Source organism: Ailuropoda melanoleuca, chromosome 3 (genome assembly GCF_002007445.2).
Source record: "Ailuropoda melanoleuca isolate Jingjing chromosome 3, ASM200744v2, whole genome shotgun sequence".
Classification (NCBI taxonomy): Eukaryota; Metazoa; Chordata; class Mammalia; order Carnivora; family Ursidae; genus Ailuropoda; species Ailuropoda melanoleuca.
Genome location: NC_048220.1, coordinates 63704684 through 63728123, shown reverse-complemented (window position 1 = coordinate 63728123; position 23440 = coordinate 63704684). Strand labels below are relative to the sequence as shown.

General features: G+C 36.0%; 1 protein-coding gene and 1 pseudogene across 1 annotated transcript in view; one reads left to right on the top strand and one right to left on the bottom strand.

The window, feature by feature from the left end:
• Window positions 1-23440, bottom strand: part of ADGRV1 (adhesion G protein-coupled receptor V1) — a 520697-nt gene that overhangs the window by 337270 nt on the left and 159987 nt on the right. Inside the window, exons 53-65 of the mRNA XM_034655643.1 lie at window positions 22322-22468; window positions 19343-19598; window positions 17550-17752; window positions 15370-15546; window positions 14691-14873; window positions 12009-12188; window positions 8565-8729; window positions 7870-7987; window positions 5718-5841; window positions 4592-4730; window positions 4282-4467; window positions 3690-3922; window positions 969-1117 (exon numbers count right to left, since the gene is read on the bottom strand). Coding sequence (XP_034511534.1) covers window positions 969-1117; window positions 3690-3922; window positions 4282-4467; window positions 4592-4730; window positions 5718-5841; window positions 7870-7987; window positions 8565-8729; window positions 12009-12188; window positions 14691-14873; window positions 15370-15546; window positions 17550-17752; window positions 19343-19598; window positions 22322-22468 — 2260 coding nt within the window. The remainder of the gene's footprint in view (window positions 1-968; window positions 1118-3689; window positions 3923-4281; window positions 4468-4591; window positions 4731-5717; window positions 5842-7869; window positions 7988-8564; window positions 8730-12008; window positions 12189-14690; window positions 14874-15369; window positions 15547-17549; window positions 17753-19342; window positions 19599-22321; window positions 22469-23440) is intronic.
• Window positions 1953-2783, top strand: LOC100484831 (annotated as a pseudogene).

Genomic DNA, 23440 nt, shown 5'->3' with positions numbered 1-23440 from the left:
GTCAATAATAATCAATTCCAATGTGATTTCTTTCTTTTTTTTTAAAGATTTTATTTATTTATTTGAGAGAGAGAGAGTGGGTGAGATAGAGAGAGCACGCAAGCAAGGGCAGAGGGACAGGGAAAAGCAGACTCCCCTGCTCAGCAGGGAGCCTGCTGCAAGGGTCAAGCCCAGGACCCTGGGATCGTGACCTGAGCAAAGGCAGACACTTAACTGACTGAGCCACCTAGGCGCCCCTCCAAAGTGATTTCTGATGAACTTTAAAAATGGCCAGATAACCAACGAATTTGATAGAGGCGATGAGGTCAATAAATTAATCGCAGTAAGAGGATAACATGTTTGTTTTGAAAGGCATATGTCTTTGAATAAAAACCCAAAAGCAGCCGCCTCTTTCTCCCCGGGAGGGAATACAGCCATCGATTCTGCATTCTGCTTCTACAGGAGCACAGAACAAAGAACAGTGGACAGCTGCTATTAGGGGCTCTCACAGAAAGTCTGAGTAGCTCACCAGACACCCTCTGCATCTGCAGTCCAGTAAAAGACTAATTTCAAAGTCATTATTCATTAGAAAGTGAATATTCACTGATTTCTAGTCACAGAGGAAATTATCTCATAAATTAGAAAGAGATTCATGAAGATGTCTGAAATATAAACATTTCAATAATTCTAAGGTTAAACAGCTTTTCTAAAGCCTGTTCCTTACCATTCAGCTTTGCCATATACAAATGGGATTCAATACTGCCCAAACATACTCAAAATAGATTAAAAAAATAAATATATAAAAGCATATGTAACTACATAAAGGTGTACAAGTATGTGCATACACATGCATACATGCACACGCATGCGTGTTCACACACAGAGAAAACTGAGAACACTTACACGTGGGAATTCCAACTGACAGTGTCCTGCCCAGGTACTCTGTAACTCAGAGAGTAGTGTTAAATTTGTAAGGTTGCTGAACTTACCTTCAAAGGCAGTATGCCTTGGGTCAAATTCAATGATGCCCTCTGCATTATCATTTTTCATTATTATGATTTGGACAACGGAGATATTTCCTATTTCAGGTGGCTGATCTAACTGAAGACCATTTTCTCGGACGGTAAAATCATACCCTCTTGCAAAGTCATGAAAAAATAATAAAAAAAGAAAAGAAAACGAGTACATAATTGCTGAGCATGAACTGTAGGGTCCTCTTAGTTCCTATAACTTAGCCCTATTAAGCATTTTAATACTTTTAAAGATCCCCAACACTAAAATACTCTTTTTTTCTCTGAAATGATGTCTGAAATAGACTTCTATGTTGCTCCCAATTATCACTGCCTGCATGAAACCAAAACCAATATAAAGTTATTAAACTTAGGCAATAGGAAGATAATACAACTATCAGGAAATTGGGGGAAAGTTGTAAAATGAACCTCTGGGCTAGGAATGCACTGAAAAACTCATCTCACAGAGATGGGCCAAGGCAGGGGATGCAAGCTGAACTACGGTGCAATCAGGGACAGAATGAAAGGGTTACTTTAAAGAAAAAAACGGGTGTCATGGCACTACAGAAATTTCAAGCTACAAGAAAATATTTCTGTGGACACCGATTACAATCAATGCCTCTATTCTTGAATACAGATGGTGGTTTACTCGGCTAATGACATATTTCTGCTAAGGAAATCACTTTTTTTTTTTATTGGTATGATTCCCACTGAAGAAACATTTTGACTTCCAGAGTTTCATATCACTTCAATTCCTGAAGCTAAAAAATGGCAGTAAACCATTTTAGTCTTTTCTTCAATATTCAAATTCTATTTACCTGGTATTTTTATGCTACATAGTTTCAAAAGGTTGAAATCAGGTTATATATAAGGCAAAATTAGAAAACCGGGGATTAAAATATTAAATGGTAAAAGTAAATGTGAACAGTTGTCTGAGATGGACTGTAGATTAGCTGATTACATTAATACCAAAGCAATGAATTTTCTAGCAACTAGGCAAAATGAGATTATACTACTTTCTTTTTTCAAATCAAAGGAAACCTAGAAATTTACCTAGAAGGAAAAACTTGTTTTCTCAGAATTAAACTTATTTGGAATTGCTTTATTTTTTTTTTTTTAAGGGTAGCACAGAGGGGAAAATCTCCAAGTACTAGTTAGTCAATAACACAGATGTTATTTCACACTTAATGGGATAACGACTACATTTAACTTACTTCATTAAAAGGTTAATGACCAGCTCAAATTTTAACACATTTTATATAAGTTCAAATTCATTCTCACTGCCAGTTTTCCTTTTCTTGGGTGACTGGAAGATGGCAAACATTCAGACTGACTGTGCCTACCACAGACTGGCTGTGACCAGCCAATCATCTTTCAAAATAAGAAGAGGTTCCTGCTTGGAGAAGGTGGCAAGGACCCGGGATACTACAAAAACATCACTCTGGGCTTCAAGATGCCCAGGAAGGCCACTGAGGGCACCGATATTGACAAGAAATGCCCCTTTACTGGTAGTGTCTCCATCTGAGGGTGGATTCCATCTGGTGTGGTAACCAAGAGGAGGATGCAGAGGACCACCGTCATCCGCTGAGACTACTTCCACTTCATCCGAAAGTACAACTGCTTTGAGAAAGGCCACAAGAACAGGTCTGTGCACCTGGCCCCCTGCTTCAGGGATGTCCAGCTTGGTGACACTGTCATAGTGGGCAAGTGCTGGCCCCTGAGCAAACTGTGAGCTTCAACATGCTCAAAGCCATGAAGGCCACTGGCCCCAAGAAGCAATTCCAGAAGTTCTGAGATTAGTTAAGCATCTGCCCACACCCCCGAAGAAAATAGTTATTTTCCCAGTTAAAAAAAAAAAAATTTCATTCCAATTGCCAGAAATGGAATCATTTCTGAAAAACTTAAGATTTGAAGTGTACACAAACCCACAGTATTTTTTCCATGTGGAATGACAGATATTCCAAATCACTCAGTGAAATATTTTAGTTAGAAAAAGCTTTTAAAGCATGGCATTCATATAACAGATGCAAAACTATTTTCATGAACAAGAAAAATTCCTTTAAGACTTATATAAATGCAAAATTATTCTAGTTGAGGGTTTTGTGTCATGTGTCAGAGCAGAGGTGCTCCTTGGACCACTCAACTTGTGGGTATTTCAGCATGCTTCAGGTGTTCCCACCCTTGTGAATCAAGTCTGTCCAAATAAATCAGGGAATGAGACAGCCTCAATATGGTTAATCCTTGATCTTCAATAAAAACATGGTGCACGATTACAACTGATTATCTTTGACTCATTTTTTTCCCTACCCACCACCTCATTTCCCCACAGAAGACGATATGGCCTTCAGACAAACTTCTCACTCAGCCCTCAGGTGTAGACATAGAGGGAAGGGAAAGTAAATTCCATCACGCCAGCTGACTTTGACCTCCATTTCCTTACCTAATTATTATAAGCCATGTTCAATTCTCTGACTACCAAGAGTGAATTCTCAAATGAAAACAACATACTTTCAACTTTCAGGGAAAACTGGTATTTTAGAAGTTTGCATAATTAACAGTTAGTCTTTGTCATAATTTCCCTACTATGCCCAGTCCCACTCTCACATAAATCTGAAAAAGAGCAAGTTCAGTATTAATCCCTGTACAACACATTCTCTCTCTCTTTATTTTCTTTTTCCTAAAATTTTTTTTTAACTTTACCTTCCCCGGAGTTCCACCTTTGTAATTACTAGAGAAAATTCCTCTGGGCCTTCAGGAAGACCATCATCAAGTATATCAATATGCACACTTTTCGCCATCTCCCTTGCGTCAAAGAGGATCTCCCCCGCTGCAGGGATAAAATCCAAGCCCGCCTCTGCTGTCCCACTCACGGTCTCATACCAGAGTCTCACGGGGCCAAATGATCCACCTGAACGGAGGACTGTGATATTCACCTGTGCAAGAAGGGGAATATCAGAAATTTTATCTGATTTGGATGTTTAATCTACCAGTTCATACTTAATTTTTATGGTTTCTAACTAAAGATTCTATGTTTACCAGGGTTATGTTTATATAGAAACCTATAAAAGTTTATAAAGTGTATGTTAAAATAATGATGTTAGTAGCAAATTAATTTGTGAAAACTCTGGAATATGAACAAGGAAACACTTTATTTAAAGATCACTCATAATATATCTTGCTACATGAAGTCTTAATATTTAAATTAAAGCTTAATCCAGCTTTGTAAAAAAAGATCACTCACAAAATGAAAACCAAAAATGATGCTTAAGATTTTAAGCATTTTACACTCTACCCTTTGGGCTTCTTCTGACACTCGAAGATGCTCCTGTGAAAAGGAGAATCGGCCGTAGGGAAAGTCACTGGCCACCATGGTGATATTGGCAGTGCTGCTGGACCCACTCAGTAGTCCCCCCTCACTGATTCCAGTAAGCTGAAACTCATAGAAGCTCTTCTCCTCAGGAATATCATCATTCAAAGCCTAGAGAAGGACAAAAAGAGCCACTATCATATCCACAACAATAAGAAACTCAGGGATACCAACCACTCCGACCACTCCCCCCCCCACACACAAGGGTCATAACAGAAACCAGTCATATTGATACCTGTATTATTACAACTGCTGCAGACTGTCCATCCCGCATTGTCAGTTTTCCTGATATTTCAGCAAATTCTCCCACAGAAGGAGGGACTATCCTCCAGTACACTGTGATCTCCCCCCAGATCGCTGGGCCACGAACGAGGCTATAATACACAAATGTATAATCAGTACATTTTTGTTGAAGTAATCTTTCCTAAATATTTTGTGTCTTTCAGCAACAATTTTCATTTGTTTCAAGAACATTATGCATTATATAGTCTTATCTATCAACTATAAACCGAAAGAAAGTTTTATGATTCCAGGATAATAACACTCCAAGTACTGAGCGTATAAATCTGCTCAACAACACAGGCAAAACCTACATGTTAAAAGTGGAAGGTTTAAAGGGATTTAAAAGAAAGTATTTACAGACTTTTCACTTAATATACAAGGTATAAAATATGAATAGCTTCACACAGTTCTTTAAAAAACAGCACTTCGTACATGCAACACTAAAGGAAAACTACCCGAAAGATACACTATTAACTCAAATTCAGTTACTTCACGGACAGTTGTCCCACTCTTCATGAGAAAATCTGTATTAAACAAAATTGCCTGTGATCATACTGCTTCATTATACGGTAGGCCCTAATTTTAGAACACTCAGAATCATAACATGGTGGATCCAGAGGATTTTCAAAGGGATGCTTTTGTAGCCAAGACACAAGCTTACAGAGATGAAGCAACTCTCTCATTTTACACGGTTAGTGACAGAACAGGGCCCAAAGCATCAGCTCTCCTGGCGTTAACTCTAGGTGTTTTTCTGTCATGGGTTGTGCAAATCACCCAAAAAGCAGTCATGATCTAATGTCAGGAGAGGTCAATATACAACTGTATAATCAATATATTTTTGTTGAAGGAACTTTTCCTAAATACTCTTCATGATCTAACTTCAAGACAGGTCAGGAGATGTCTCAATTGTTGCCCAAATGTTTTCTACTTTTCACAGGATGTTACTAATATATAAAATGACAATGCTTGAAAAATATGTATGTAATAAGAACTGTGCACTTATGGCATAAAATGCTAGTGATTTAAATAAAACTTCAAAATCTCCACCTAAGCAAAAAAAAAAATCATGAAGGCCTTACCTGATGACAGCAGTTCCATTGTACTTTCCTGAGGGTTCTCCAATGAGGACATGCCTAGATGATGGGGCGATCCCAACTTCTCCTGATGTTCCCTTATCTCCCCGAATGATTATTGATGCGCTACCTAAGTTGAAGTTGATATATAACATGGATGTAGCAAACACATCACTTAGTAGGTGTGTGACAAAATTCTCAGCACTTCACGTATACAAATCTTAAGAGTTAATTGCCATTACAATCATATAAATTAGGTACCAACATTATCTTCATTTTACCAATGAAATTATTTAAGCATACTGAGGCACTCAAGACATCGAGACAAATACCTTGCCCTAGATCATATTCTAACAAAAGGGGGCAAGAGAAAGTGGGCAACAGTTCCACTACCACTCCTGTGATAAGCGAGTACTCTTCTACCATTTGCATTAATTCACTTCTGCAGGAACCGTTCTGCAGGTCACTGCAACTGGCTATGTGGCAACAGCAAGAATTTCTGGGTACTTTTTAATTTTCTGACTCCACAATTGCTTATAATCATTTATAAAAATGTGTCAAATATAAATGGAAAGAAAATCATACCAAGTAAACTGAGTATTCATATTATAACTCAGCAGTACCTTGAAGAAAATTGTTTCCAGAAGTTCATATTAGGGTTTCATGAAACAAGGGACTGAATTATCACAATCTCACTTTCTTTAGCAATGGATTAATAAAACCAAGAGTGGTTTGTCATCCAAGTATGTCACAGTTCGAAATATATTACGAATTGTTTATATTAATATATGATTCAACCTGAACCATTGGCATATTCTCATTCCTATGTCTAGTTAGTCTGTATGTCATCAATCCTGACATTTAATGAGGTGTTGACAACTGAGCTAACTTAAAATGTATGGAAGATATGGTACAATCATATGATTCCCTCACAGGTTTATTGGAAAGTACTCTAAATAAAAATGTAAAAACAAACACAAAAACTACCTTAGGTATGTACAGTGATATTCTCTACAATTTTGACAATCTTTTTGGCCATGGAATTCTGCTTTTTTTGGCCACAGACTCTCACATAGGATGGAGTCCTTGATGGCAAAGAAGGCATGTAGCAGTCAGTAAGCTTTCATATCAAAGTTGCTGGGCCATTTTTTTATGGTTATTATTACGTGTGACACAATGCAACCACTTTAGAAACATTAATCCTTTCTCTCCAGATCTAAGAAAAAAATTTTCATATGGGCCATAGGCCAAAGAGAATTACAATGCTTGTTTCTGAAATGTCAAAACACTGAAGTAATGACTTTTAGATGAAAATAGACATAGTAGGCTGAAACAGACGTAATATGCTAGGTTTTAAAATAATATTTTATTGGGGCCTCTGGGTGGCTCAGTCGGTTAAGCAGCTGCCTTTGGCTGGAGTCATGATCCCAGGGTCCTGGGACCAAGCCCCACATTGGGCTCCTTGCTCAACAGGGGGAGTCTGCTTCTCCCTCTCCCTCTGCCTGACACTCTGCTACTCGTGTACTCTCTCTCTTTGTCAAAAAAAAGAAAAAAAAAACCCTTAAAAAATAAAAAATAATAAAATCATATTTTTTTGTAAAAGTCATATGTCAACATTATAAATATGTATAGAAAATACAGGTAATTAAAATCCACTATCAACATTTCAAGTAAATAATTCCAAACACATTTATAACATGCACATGACAAAAATGGGATAACTTTGAACATGTTATGAAGTCTCCTGCAACACAACAGTTACCCATGTCATTGTTTTTAAGCCTTAATGTAATTAAGACTTTTTCTGCTATATCCTTTTGAATACTCACATGGTATTCTGTCATATTTAACAGGTCTCCTATTGAGGGACCATTTAGTAAGCTTCCATATTTTATTTTGTAAACATCACTACAATAAACATCTTTTTAAAAAATCACACAGCTAAGTATTATGAAATCTTTGACATATGACTTTACCAATATCAGGCATTAGAATTTTAGTTTTAAAAAATTCTTTGGCTGTAGTACAGATGCAAAATGACATCTTTATGTTTTAGCAAACATTTTAGGAATTATAAAACCTAATTTTGTGACTATTATTTGGTTATATTTTTCTGAGTATCTACTTTCTAAGCTATAAAAATGTGAATTTCTCTTACCTTTCATTGGAGATATTTCTACCTCATCAACTGATATTAACTGAATGGTGAAATGCCTGTCCTCCTCCAACACGGTATCATGAAGTGTACGCAATATAATGGTCTTCTGAGACTCTGTCTACATCAAATGAGAGGAATAATAAATTTTCCAGATTGAGCCAAATTTTGGGTGTCCTTATTAGTGGAATAATGTTTATGTCCATAAGCATTTTTTAAGTGTGTCCTTTTGTACCTTAGACTTACGAGCTGCTTCTAGAGCAAATTACTATAAAAAAAATTAGCTCTGACCATAAATCCCATTTAAGTTTTTCATAGGAAAAAAGGGGGGAAATTAACATAATCTCTAAATTGTCTGAAATTTGACCAGATCCAGTGATCAAATACATGTAAGAGTTACAGAGTGGGTGGAAATGGGGATGATACCCAGATGTCCAGCTTGGTTAACTGGTTTTGTCCTCAATCAGGAGAGGAAATGTTGAGAGAAGAGTAAGTTCTCATGGTGGAATGGAGCCAGTGTCTGAATTAAATTTGATTTCAGACATCTAGGGTGTTGTGTGTGTGTGTGATTGTGCAGACAATTTAAAAAATATTCCAGATACATAGTAAATACCATCATATGAATTCACAAGCAATACTATGGGCAAAAAAAAACACAAGTTTGAGTAAAACTACAGGAGTCCAGATGCTGACTATACCTCATCAAAAAGAAGTGTCCCATTCAAAGGCCTGAGATCATCTTTAGCTGTCTCATCTATGGTCCACTGAAGTCGAACAGCTCCTTTTCCTCCTGGGGACCGGACAACTGTCAATGTCACATATGAATCAGGGTCATCAGACAAAAGAGATTCATCAACCATCACCTAAAAGAAAGACAATCCAGTTAGGTGAAAAAAGGGAGCAGGAAAAACCATCTTATTTCTATTTACAATGACCAACTTTTCAATTTGGAACTCTGTTCATGGCATGGTACAATCATGTGGCAGAAAAAAATGCTTCACCAAACCCTACTTTCTTTTTGTCCTAGACACTCTGCTACTTGGCCTTTCCTTAGCTCTCTTGCCATTAGGTGGAGCATGTGACTGAATTCTGGCCAACAGAGCATATGGGAAATGAAGTATGCTCCTCCTAGTCTGGCCATCCACTTCCCACAAAACATTCCACATTCCTTTTTTCCCATTTGCTGGGTGACTACTGAGGACTCCAGGACGTAGAGGAGGACAGAACCGCAGAAGGAAAGAGTCTGGTGCCTGAAATGCCAGTTGTAGAAGAGGTGTCCGTAAGACTCCACCAGGAACACAGACGTAGGACTCTTGTATGAAGAAGATATAAACTCTTATTATGTTAAGGAAGTAGGATTTAGGGCATCTTTGTTAATGGTAGTCAGGCTCCCCACATAATACAGTCCAAAAGTGCCCTCCTAATTATCTGCAGTTGGTCAATTTTAGTAAGTCCAAATTTAAAAGAGGTTTTATTAACCTGACATGAAGAGAGAAGGAAATTCAATACATTGATTTACCTGTACCGTTTATTTTTTACACAAGATCCTTATTGAGAGACTTGGTTCAACTGAATTACATATACTAACTCTGTGAAGCAAAGTCCAAACTGAGCCTATAATATCCACCTGTTGTGTAAATGTAAAAATATAATGCGATGCTTTCCATTTTTAAGACAGACAGACACTTAAATGTCTAATACAAAGCTGTTGGTTTTTTTCATGAGATTTTGTACTGGTGCCAAGAGAAGAGATTTAGAGCCAACTAATTTTTTTAAAAAAATATTGAGCTTCTATTATATGTCAGTTCTGGCATATATTCTATCTCATTTAAGCCTCACAGAAACTCTGAGAAATCTGGGGGCTAGACCTATGCACAAATTTGGAGAAGGGGAGCGTCCACTGCTTCCGGTGTTCTGACTCCACATCCACTGCTATTTGCACCACTCCTCAGAGAAGAGAAATAGTAAAGGAGAAGCAAACAAAGGGAGAAAGGAGAGATCCGCTATAAACTTATAATCCACAGAGAAGTCCTTTTTGCTTCCATAGATAATAACATTTGAGTTGAGGTTTCACAAGCAGGTATCTTGAGCCTTTGCTATGGCCAGTGCTTTGGTGTACTTCCCACATTGCCCCTGGGAGCAGCTTATTCATTTGACAGATTTACATGAACAATCTTCCCTCAATATTCTTCAATTCTAAATCTAATGTTTTATCAGATAATTCTAACAAAATGTTCACTGTCTGCACAATACTGTGTATCTTACATACATGTTAAAAGATAAATTCTGTGTTATCAAGAGCCTTTGGCAGGACGAAACAGAATATAAAAGAAGGAGCCACACAGGGCTGCTCCTGATACTACAACGATAAAAAAAAGCGACGGACACCTACTGAGTGTACAGCCCAGTTAAAGTGCTTTGCAACTTGTGTCCTCATCACAAGGCTTATGAGAAATAACACAGGGATTGGGTGACCTCACTCTTACTTTGAGATCACAAGACAAATTGGAAATCGAAGTTATTACAATAAGCTATCAGTTCCCACACCAAGAGTGCACTAAAGTTGATGACAGCAGTTCCCATAAAATGAATAAACAAAAAATTATTTATGAATAGCAATATAAGTCTTCATTTACCCTGATGACAGTGAGGGAAGCTTGTAAACATACAGTCTAACGCCTGAGCCCAGAAGTGTGACCAAGTTAAAAGCAACAACATTATTTTAAGGTTTTCCCATTGAAGATTTGACTGAAACACTAAACATCTTATCTAACCTCAGAAGCTAATAGAGAAGTTATAATAATTAAATTACATATTTATGTGGATTAAAATATTACTTTTCACATATGCAAAGAAAAAAGCATTGTTGGAAACATAATATTAGTGATGTCTATATCTCAGGTTAATAATATTATGGATATTTTTTACTCAGGTTAATAATATTATGGATATTTTTTACTCTCTAAAATAATAGTTTTATGTTTCCCAGACTTTCCATTTTGCTGAGCAAACATTCACAGCCACTCTCTTTAAATCTACCACTCCTTACAAACACTTATCCTTATTCCTTCCACAAGAGAGTCTCACTAGGCTATAGCGGAGTGTGTCCTGTCCCTTTTATGGTTCCCATTCTCTTATGAAATTGAAATTTCAATAATCAAATCATTAGGCAATTATTAGTGTTTATTTAAATTCTGAAGCATTTGGCCGGGCAAGCTGTAGGTCCAGCCTTGTATCCAAGGAACAATAAAGACAATGAGCATTAGAGCAAACTGTTTTATTATTTAATATGATCTATGATGAGTTACTAATTACCTGCAAGTGATCAAATAAAGAGAATGGTGACCTATAGAGCCAGAAAAGTTGTGTATTTTGGAATTATCTACATATATTTATGATTATTTCATCTTGGAATCTCCTTTGAAAAATAGTCTTAAGAATTATCACATAAAATCATCATGTATAATTAGGATACAGTTTTGACAATTCATCTTCTATTTAAGATGTAGAAGTCATCTAGTACTAGCCACCAAATCTGGCTGCATAAATGATTCTGATAGCTTTCTTTCTTCCTCCGCAGTTGACGTCATAGTAATAACTGGCTTCCCTCTTGTAAATCTTGAAAGGAGACAGCCGGTGGAAAGTTTAAGAGGGAAGAAAGAAGAAATACAAACACCTGCGCTGGGGTGACTGTGGTGTTTTGTTCAATATAAGTCAAGAGAGAGTACCAGAAGGGTGGGCAAAATAAATTCCTCCTCCCGAGCCCCCAGCTAAATGTATCCTAGGGTGTAACACTTCCATCCATGACAGAATCTTGCCTTGTGACCAGGATAGGGGTCTGGCAGCAAGGCAGGCTGAGAACAGAACGTATGGACAAAAAGCAGATATTGGTCTATGCTATCCAATTAAGAAGACTTTATTCCCCCTTATAATTACCTGATGTAAGAGTACTCATGACCGTCAAAAATAGATGAGAGGACCGGCCCTCAATTCAATAGCCAGCTCTAAGAACTCTTGAGCAGAGAATCGTAAGTGAGGGGTAATAGTTTTTTAAAAAATGAAAGACATCTTTCTTCTAAAAATTGCAAAAAAAAAAAAATAGCCTAGGGGAAGGTACCCTCCCCCCCATATATATAACTTACAGTCTTTTCTTCAAATCCAAATACTCCAAATGGAGAATCATTTTGTGGGATAACAACAGTTAGCACAACATCATCACCAAGCCTGCCACCTCCAGTCACCCTGATTAAGGAAATATTGAATGTCTCCATGAGTTCAAGTTCAGCATCATCAATTATGGTAATTTCTATCATTGCAGTAACCTACAAAAGAAAGAAGGAAAAGAGGGAGGGAGGGAAAGCACAAGGGAGGGAAGGAAGGAGGGTAAGAGGCAAGGAGGATATAATGTAATAGCAATTTTTGATCATATATAAATAAACTTTTAGTTGACAGAAACATAGTACAGAAAAAGTACTTTTTGTCCTGTTATGTTTATAATACCATTTTAAAGTTATATATATTATAGAGTATTTCAAAGTCAGAAATTTACAGTCTATTATTTTCAAGATAAAGGAAATTACATATGTAATAAAATATAGTTTTATGTATGCAAAAACCAACGAAGCCTGATTCTTGAACAAAAATATTTAAAATGCCATACTGGCTATAATAACAATTGCACAAACATAAACCATAGAAATTACCATTGTCTTCTGCAGTTAGAATAAATCCCTTTGGTTTCAAATATCACTCTTATAATGTAAAAGAAAGGTAGGAAGAAAACCCAAATCTGCTGTTCTTACATGTTTATGATCAGAATGTCATTCACTTGTCTAGGTCCATGTTAAACATTTCTATAACTTATAAATAAGTAAAACTTGGCCCAGCTTGTGATTTCATATTGGTCATAAAAATATGCCAGTTGCAGGGCGCCTGGGTGGCTCAGTTGGTTGAGCACCCAGCTCTGGTTTCGGCTCAGGTCACGATCTCAGTGTCCAGGGATCAAGCCCCACATCAGGCTCCTTGCTCAGTGTGGAGCCAGCTTGTCTCCCTCTTCCTCTGCCTCTCTCCTGCCGTGCTCACTTAGGCACATGCTCTCCCTCTCAATTAAATAAACCTTTAAAAAAATATTCCAGTTGTATTTCCAGATTTAAAATCTTGTATCTCAGAGGGAAATTCCAGTATTTTGACAAAGATGTTTACCAGAAAATAAAGTTTTTCTCTCTAAATCTACCTAAAACCTTTAATGAAAGAGGAAAGTGAGAAATGTGGATTTATCTTCACAGGCAGAAACCTGAACAAAATCAAGCGTTGAAATGGAAGCTTATTAAAACTGTCTGCACCTCAACTCTATGTTGTAAAATACAGAACACCTCCCCTAGAGAATGTTAACTTTAAGAATGATGATGATCTTGACACTGTTAAATAATAATAGGACTCCAACCTCATACACAAAATAAAATGTTGGTAATATAAGTAGAGGTGGAAGGCTATTTCAATGAAAAATCAATGTATTTGTTTCTTTTAGTGCAAAAATCTGTATTTTACCTCCTTTTAGTAGGAAATGTTTTAAAGTTCTAAATTTGTTAAAAACTCATGATTTCAAATATTAACAACATAGGCCGTTATGTGTAGGAAAGTCTAGATCTGTACGTTTCTTTTTCAGCAGCAACTAATAAGTTGTTTTTTTTTTTTTAAGATTTTATTTATTTATTTGACAGAGAGATAGCCAGTGAGAGAGGGAACACAGCAGGGGAGTGGGAGAGGAAGAAGCAGGCTCCCAGCGGAGGAGACCGATGTGGGACTCGATCCCGGAACGCCGGGATCACGCCCTGAGCCAAAGGCAGACGCCCAACGACTGTGCCACCCAGGTGCCCCTTCAGCAGCAACTAATAAGTTGATGCATACTGTTCAAATTTGTCTCGGCAAAATCAGACTTCATGTGGGTGGATACTGCCATTTGAGGCTATTAACATTTTCATGGTTGTTCACACGCTTTTTTCCATTTATTGATTTAAAATTTTATGAAAACATTTATACTTGCATATTACAAAATGCCCAGTTTGCAAAACTTATAACTCTTAGAGAATACTTTGGCACAAATCTAAAATACTGTTTTTCAATTTTTCTAGTTTTAATTATTTTGTCTCTTTTCTATCATTCTAAAAAGTCTTGTTTTTATTATAACAAAAAATTTTGGATATTAACAGTAATAAATGTGCACACCTTTAGTGCAAACCCTAAGTAAATAAATATTTGAACTGATAAGCATTAAGGAATAAATAGATATGGGTGGCTCAGTCGGTTAAGCATCAGCCTTTGGCTCAGGTCATGATTCCAGGGTCCTGGTACCAAGTCCTGCATCCAGCTCCTTGCTCAGTGGGGAGCTTGCTTCTCTCTCTGCCTGCCACTCCCCCTACTTGTGCTCTCTCTCTCTCACTCTCTCACAAATAAATAAAATCTTCAAAAAAAAAAAAAAAGAAATAAAAAGAACAGATTAACCTAAAATTCATAGGAATAGTCAAGTTCACCAGGACTTTTTAAAATACATTCTTAGGCATTTCCAAGTCATTTATTATCCTCCTTTAATTCTGCTTAAAATAGAATCAGGTGGGGCAGTTCAGAAAAGGGTGAGATTCTTGCCTCTTTATGTTCTCTTCCTATGTCTGTTAATAAATCATAACATGTTAACTAATAATAATTCTATTTGGCTTGATATACCAAGTATATAATACATTTAGCAGTCACTAATGCATTCATTTGACGGATATCTAAAATGTTTGAAGTACAACCAAAAATTGCTAATATGTTTGTGATTAGCATACTTGTTTATCTGCAAATTCAAGAATCCCATGAGATGGCTTAAAGTCTTCCAGGCCACCAGTGTCCACCGTTGCTTTCCAATAAACACTGACTGCCCCAAAGCTTCCAGCCAGCCGGACTACAGGAACTTGAAGAATATTCAGGGGTGAAGGCACTTCATAGGCAGTAATAACTCCACCAATATCCTTTAAGTAAAGAATATAAGTTAAAATACCAGACAAAATTAACTTCTTATATGTCATCACTTTCTAAATTTATTATTTCTTCTTCTATTTCACCCTTCGAAGTAGAAATCAATAATCGGATATAAACATGCATAATAGGTGTTCAGAATTCTTACATTTCTTTTCAATTTTTTAAATTAATTTATTCATTTAAGTAATCTCCACACCCAACATGGGGCTTGAACTCACGACCTTGAGATCAAGAGTCGCACGCTCTTCTGACCCAACCAGACAGGTGCCTCTAGAACGCTTAGGTTTAAATTTAATGAAAATAAACTTGCTTAACCCTTTGGTCTAACAAAGAGAACTAATAATTAATCTATAAGACAAATTTTAAGACAGGTATTTATAAATATCTAGAAGCAAAGCCAATTATTTTGCAGAAACTATATGACATTGGCCAAATTAGCAGGTAGAAGCTTCTGTATTACTATAAATATATTAAAGTTTATCTCACTCTGGTAACATGAAACTCAAAAATTCCTCTGGGATCATCACTTTCTTCAATCATTATCTCAACTATTTCTATCCCAGGCCTCCGCACACTTGGCTGTCCTGTAGAGAAGTCAGAATTCACCAGGTACACATCAGTGATGTTGACAATAAATCCTTCCTCCAACTCGGGAGCATTATCCTGGGGTGGAGGGGGGTGGAGAACAGGGGAGAGATTATGTTCTATTTTTAAAAATACACTGAATTTGCCTTGGAAACCTGATATTTTTCAGTGAGAAATAAATGACGGCCCACAGGAACGGGTAGCTCTTTCACACATACAAAAAAGATTCCTTTTTATATTTTAATACATTCCCACAGACAGCTTCAGAATCGTAGGGGATATTCAAGCTTATCGGTGAGTTTTTAATTGAAACCTAATACTCATTAGCAAGTAAAATAATTTTTAAAAATCCATCACACAATTTTGACCATATCTTCTTATCCAATATGTTTTATGTATATAATATGGCCCAAAATTTAGGAGAAACAGTAAAGGCTGCATACATCTTAACAGCGAAAGCTCCAGACTTGTAAATCTAGACATTATCCTATATTTTCATTAACTTTTTAAAAACTGTTTTTACTTCTGGATAGGTAATAAAAATTTTCAAAAGATACAAAGAATACATAGCGAACAGGAAAAGAATCTTCTATTTTGTCCCATCCCTCATGTCTTTCCCAAAATGCCCTTTCTAGAAGTCACTACTATCTATCACTAATAACGCTATTACCAATACTAATGTTACTATTAAACATTATCTTCATCTAATAATATATATCTATTTTTAATCTTGTTATATAGACTATCGTTATATACAATATTTAGTTATTACATAATGTTATAAATAACTAATTTATAGTTATCACTAATAACTAATAACGCTATTACCAATACTAATGTTACTATTAAACATTATCTTCATCTAATAATATATATCTATTTTTAATCTTGTTATATAGACTATCGTAATATATACAATATTTAGTTATTACATAATGTTATAAATAACTAATTTATAGTTATCACTAATAACTAATAACGCTATTACCAATACTAATGTTACTATTAAACATTATCTTCATCTAATAATATATATCTATTTTTAATCTTGTTATATAGACTATCGTAATATATACAATATTTAGTTATTACATAATGTTATAAATAACTAATTTATAGTTATCACTAATAACTAATAACGCTATTACCAATACTAATGTTACTATTAAACATTATCTTCATCTAATAATATATATCTATTTTTAATCTTGTTATATAGACTATCGTAATATATACAATATTTAGTTATTACATAATGTTATAAATAACTAATTTATAGTTATCACTAATAACTAATAACGCTATTACCAATACTAATGTTACTATTAAACATTATCTTCATCTAATAATATATATCTATTTTTAATCTTGTTATATAGACTATCGTAATATATACAATATTTAGTTATTACATAATGTTATAAATAACACTATTAACTACTCTGCTTCCTTTTCTTTTTTTAAAGATTTTATTTTTTATTTGTCAGAGAGAGGGAGGGAGGGAGCAGAAGCAGGGGGAGCAGCAGGCAGAGGGAGAAGCAGGCTCCCTGCTAAGCGGGGAGCCCAATGTAGGATTCAATCCCAGGACCCTGGGATCATGACCTGAGCCAAAGGGAGACGCTTAACGGACTGAGCCACCCAGGCACCCCTACACTCAGCTTCTTCTGAGTCATTACAGATATACACTTTTCTCCTTATATATGTGAGAGACCACTAAAACCAGATCTAAACTCTCCGAAGAATAATCTTGATTTGAATAATTGTATCATGACATGAAAATACTGCCCTATCAAACCAACAATAAAAATAACCAGTATAATTTGGGCATTTTATTCATTCACTCATTAGTTTAAAACTAAGCAACCAACAAAATAGCAGATCCAATCAGACATATAATTAAATCCCAATTCAAGGCTTAAAAGATCAAACAATACCCCAGTTAGAGTACTCACAATTTAACATTGAAAAGCAGCCTTTTCAAAGATTTTTATCATTAAGAGCATCACATTTTTTTAAATCAATTTTTATCCTTAAGAGCATTTCCTTTATTTTACATCATATTCATTGCAGCCTAAACTTACCGGCAAAATGGCAACTTTGATGTGAGTTTCTTTTATGTTTTCTTTCATTATTATTATTGTTTCTTGTAGTACATAATCTTCATTCTCAGTAGCTTGATTATCCGCGTGCAATAAGAAATTGGGTTTAGCGATCAAATGAATGGCAATGGCCCCAAACAGTCCTCTATTTCGAACAATTGGTAACTGAAGAATGGTGGTGTTGTCTGTGAGAAAGACAGGCCTCAGGTAAACAAGATTTTCTATTTCTAGTTGATACCGATCCAAGGATTCGGGTGGAATATTCTGCACTATCCTAATGTACTCCCCCCACCCAGGAGGATTTTGTGCTTTTGTCCCCCTTGTCCCCAAAGGTGTGCTGACAATCACTGTACCTTATATCCCAGTTTTAAGTCCTCACTTCAGGTTCTCTAATGTACCCTTCCACATTGCACATAACATGAGCTTTAACAAAAATGGCTGAAAATCTTAGGAAGGTACATAGGTACAGACTGACAGCTAATTACAAATGCTAAGAAGATTCTGAAAATGAAAAATTGTGGGGCTCCTGCGTGGCTCAGTGAGTTAAGTGTCCGACTCTGGGTTTCAGCTCAGGTCATGATCTCAGAGTCGTGGGATCGAGCCCTGCATCTGGCTCTGTGCTCAGCACCGGAATCTGCTTGTCCCTCTGCCCCCACCCTCAAATAAATAAATACATAAAATCTCAAAAAAAATGAAAAACATGCAAAGTCATCATTTAATAATTAATCATTAGAAGTAATTTAGTTCTTATAGTGAAGTGTCTGTCACAAGGGTCAAAGTATTTTGTAGCATCGATTTTTTTATTTCATTTTTTAGATTTTTAAAATTAAATTTGCTATATAAATGGACCAAAAAATGCTTGCCAATCTTCCCCACTGGTCTGTGAGGTCCTAAAAACCTAAGACTGTGTCTTTGTTTCCAGAACACACAGCACAATTTGTGGCACTTACTAGGTGCATCAAAATGTATGCTGAATGAATAAATGAACATATTTTAAGTCTACCACTTCTGTTCCCATATTTACAGACATATAAGAGCCCAGGTGCATAATTACATGTCATTTTTTCCATCAACTATTTAAATAAAAGGTCTTTGAAAGATGTCCATGTTCCTGTCTGAAACTTTTAGAGGCTTTACACATTGCATATTCTAAATAAATACATATATGTTCAAATATATTTGTTCAAATAAATCAAATGGCCTTTATGTACAAAAATCTATTTATCCTACAACTGATACGAATAGTTATTTAGGCAAAGATCTCAGCACTAAGCTTAAAGGAAATAGGGACTGATTACTTACACTTCACAGAAAAATTATTCTAATTACAGCTTTGGGTTTAACAATTAATACCCTGAGTACCAAATGCATCTCACTGTGTTGCTTTTTGTTCCCTATAACTGTTGAAAATCTATACAGAGGAATCTGAGATGGGAAAGAGAACAGATAAATAAACGATGAAGAAGAGAGAGTAAAATAAAAACCCTTCACCTTTATTGCAATGACTAAAATATTGATATTCCTATTATGACAGTAATGTCTCAAAAGAGTACACACATTTCTTATAGCACTATTGCTGAGTGATTACATGATCATAAAATTTAATAAAAAGTAAAAAGGATTGTGATCTGTCGAACTAAAATATGTGGTATATATATTCATATATGTGTGTGTGTGTGTATATATATATATGGGATTTATATTCCTAGTAAACATTACAATTAAATTATTCAATAAAACTTCCTAGAACCTGAAAAATATTTAACAACATTTACCTGTAGGTTCTGCTACTCTAACGAAGAGAAACTCAGAGTGCCAACCCACCAAGCCATAAGGTGAGTCATTGGACAGAGTCGTTATCACAGATTTGTTTCTTTTCTGATCAATGGTAGCACCTTTTGATGGGTCCTCAACCCCTTCTGTGGTAATCCGAATGAGTGTTATGCTCACAATCTCTGATAACTCTGGTACATCATCAGCAAGAACAGCCAGAGTGATCGTAGACAGTGCCTGGCCTTCAGAAAATGAAATCTAAAATTTTAAAGAAAGAAGATTTTATTTATTTTGTAATTATCACTGTGCAATAAGAATTTTGAAAGATTAAATTTTCTTTCAGTATCGACCACAACTTAAATAATGAGATGGATTTCAGCAACACAATATAATCCATTAACTGTTTCTCATATTAAAAATGGAAGATTATTAGGAAAAAAAGAAAAAAAGGAAATCATTACAGAAACTTAACCTGATAAAACATGTAGCCAAATTATCACATCCTATTAAAATATAGAATACATAGTCTCTCGGGGAGTCTAAGTCCTGGATAACATATTTTTTAAAATCTATAAAGATAAAAGAAGGTGACATACTAGTTTAAACATTTTTCTCTACAAAAATTTTGCCAGGATTGCTATTTCCTTTGGTTAAACGCTGAATAGATGGATAATTTAAGAATGAATCAACCAAAATAGAGGTAGAGAGAGAAAGATAAAAAGAGATACAAATCAAAGCATCTCTCTCCTCCTTCTGTGCCTCTATTGTCTAGAGTCAAATCCACGGTTGCTAAAAGGCATCTGAAATCCTTTCTGATAGGGCTTCCGTCTGCTCTTGAATGTCATTTCCAATCGCTCTCCACCTTATACCCTATTCTCTAGCAACATGACTATAAACTACAACCATTCAAACTAGCATTCTAGGCCCATTTTGTTGACACTCATCTCTCACCTAAAGAAGGCACTTGAGGATATAAACTCAAGAGCTTTATTAATAAAATCAGGGGTCAGAAAACTACCACTCTTTGGCCAAATCCTTTTCATCAAGTTTTACTGGAATACAGCCAAGTTCTTTCAATTACATACTGTCCAACACTTTACTGTGCTACAAAGGCAAAGTTGGGTATCTAGGAAAGAGCCGTAATAGTGCACAAGTCTAAAATATTCACTGTCTGGGGGCGTCTGGGTGGCACAGTGGTTAAGCGTCTGCCTTCAGCTCAGGGCATGATCCCAGCGTTATGGGATCGAGCCCCACATCAGGCTCCTCTGCTGTGAGCGTGCTTCTTCCTCACCCACTCCCCCTGCTTGTGTTCCCTCTCTCGCTGGCTGTCTCTCTCTCTGTTGAATAAATAAATAAAATCTTTTAAAAAAAAATAAAAAATAAAATAAAATAAAATATTCACTGTCTGGCCCTTTACAGAAAGTTTACTGAGTCTTGAGTAAAATAATTAATTCTTCCAAATATAGTCTACACTTAAGATATTATTATGCATTTAGGGGCGCCTGGGTGGCACAGCGGTTGAGCGTCTGCCTTCGGCTCAGGGCGTGATCTCAGCATTATGGGATCGAGCCCCACATCAGGCTCCTCTGCTATGAGCCTGCTTCTTCCTCTCCCACTCCCGCTGCTTGTGTTCCCTCTCTCGCTGGCTGTCTCTATCTCTGTCGAATAAGTAAAAAAAATAAAATCAAAAAAAAAAAAAAGATATTATTATGCATTTAAATAGAAATCATTTTAATCGTGTTTATATAAGAAATATTAATTGGGAAAATATAAATCGGAACATAGAGAGCCTGATAGATACAACTTACGTAGTTGAATATATAGTTTTGGTAACTTGTATAAAGTAAATATTCAATGCAATAAAATTTGCCCTAACATTTTTAAGACACTGAAGTTCTAATCTCCTTTCAAACGATACAGAAACCTGGAAATGTTGGACCATAACATTCATCTGTCTTTTTTTGAGATCATTTCATGAGAGGTCTTTTAAAGGAATTCTTCAGAGAAGCATTTGGGGAAAAAACATGGATAAATCTATGAAACCCGAGATGAGTCTAGACCACCCATCTTCCAATTAGGAACTGAAGGTTCTTTAAACTCTCTCTTTGTGAGTCATTTACTTCTCTGATCCAATCTGATTTCATTCTTCAACCTGTGTCCCAATTTTATACTATCTTCCAATAGTACATAAAGTGATCCTCTGCCCAGATCCCTTCTTGGGACTGATGCACCCATCCCCCAGCTGGTGGGAATAACAGCTTTTATGTTTCTCACTGGGAACTGCCTTCAGCTGCAGTAAACTTTCACTCAAGGTTATGTCCCATTCAGAAGGTGGTATGAGGTCCCAGATGGCTAAAATAGGGATGCAAAATCTCAGCCTCCTTGCTCCAACTGGAAACAACTCCAAAGGACCAGCTCAGCTCCAGAACTTCCTCACAGACTCAACCCCAGGTGCAACTACCCAGGGATCAACATCCCCCTCTGCCCATTCCTACTTTCCGTGTTTCCTCATAGGTGTGTCTCCCCAGGAATCCACCCACAACTCTCAATCTCAGAGACAGTCTACAGGAAACTCAATCTACATACTCAACAATTCTCATCTGCTTTTTCATACATATGACTATCCTACATAAATTTGTTTCCTATTTACTGCTTCCATTTTATCCAAATCTTGAAACCACGTTTCCATCTCCAGTTTGGTTGGTTTGATCTTTCTGACAATACATCCATAATTTGGTCAACCCTTTTTACTGAATCTAAAAAGGGATTTTTTTTTACAGATAATTTTGGAATTATAGGAAAAAAGAACAATAATCACAATATTAAAGCTAACTTTAAATTGATTCCCTCTCTATGGTGATTAGTAGGATTCCAGTGTTGACATGGTTAAACTCAAACATTTCATCCATAAGGGAGGTCCCATGCATTAACAGTAACCATAATTTAAAAGTGACTCTCCTATAATTTTAAAAATTACATACCACTCCTGAGGTAGGAAATATATCACTAATACTTCCATCAGCTTCCCACATTACGGTTATAAGACCATATGTTCCTTTTAAGCGTTCAACGTTCAAGGTTAAAAGGCTATCTTGCTCCATTTCTTCTACTTGTTTATATAATGAATTCTGAAAAACACACAGGAAGTCACAAGGGATTAGCAGAAATTACCTAAGTAGGCTTTTATTTCATTCTGTTGTGCCTGTGCAAACTTCACAGTACTAAGCAACATGATACAACATGAAAACAACACGATGAGTGAAAAAAAACATAGTTTAAAAAACAGCAATATACAATGACCACGATTTTAATTTGAAAATACACATATGAATAACTAAAAGACTAAGTTAAAGTAAATTAAAATGTTGATCATTACAGGATTATTTTTATTTTGTCTTCTTGTTTCTGTAATTTTCAGATTCCTTCAATGAACATCTTGTTTTCACACTCAGGAAACACACACTTTTTGGAAAGCATTATATATAATATGTAAAGTTTGTAGAAATGAAAGGACATAGAGTCAGGAGATGAGGGAAGTCTTCTTCCCATGTATAACTTCTGGCAACCCCTCTAAGTCTTTTTTCTTACTTGTAAAATAAGTTTTGGTCTACATGGCCTCTAGGATCCCACTCAAACGTAAAGACATCGTGAGAACCAGGGCACTCTTTCTGATCACTTACAATTGTCTCTTATCCTTAAATTCATATCCTCTGAAATGTTTTACAGGCTGTGCCGTCTCCACTGATGGTGTTTCATCCTTAGCTCCTAGTCTTTATGACTAATTTTCCTGCCAGAAATATGCCCTGCCCCTCTTCTCACCTAGACTCTGTGGCCTCTTTGCTCTGGTCCAGACTGATTTCTACCTCCATGTGACTGGAACTCCTCCTCTAACACTTGCAGCATCTCTTGACAGCTGCTGAATGAACTTTTGCTCAAAATTAATGCTCCAAAGAATCCCTTCTTACAAGACCCCTAGTTTATTCATAAGCAATAAAGACAGAATATGGAGTATAAAGATTTTTTTTTAAATCTTCCCAGGAATAGTTTCCTTTTTCTTGTCTTTTTACTATGGTAATCTGAAAAGAAATTCCTCCATGAAT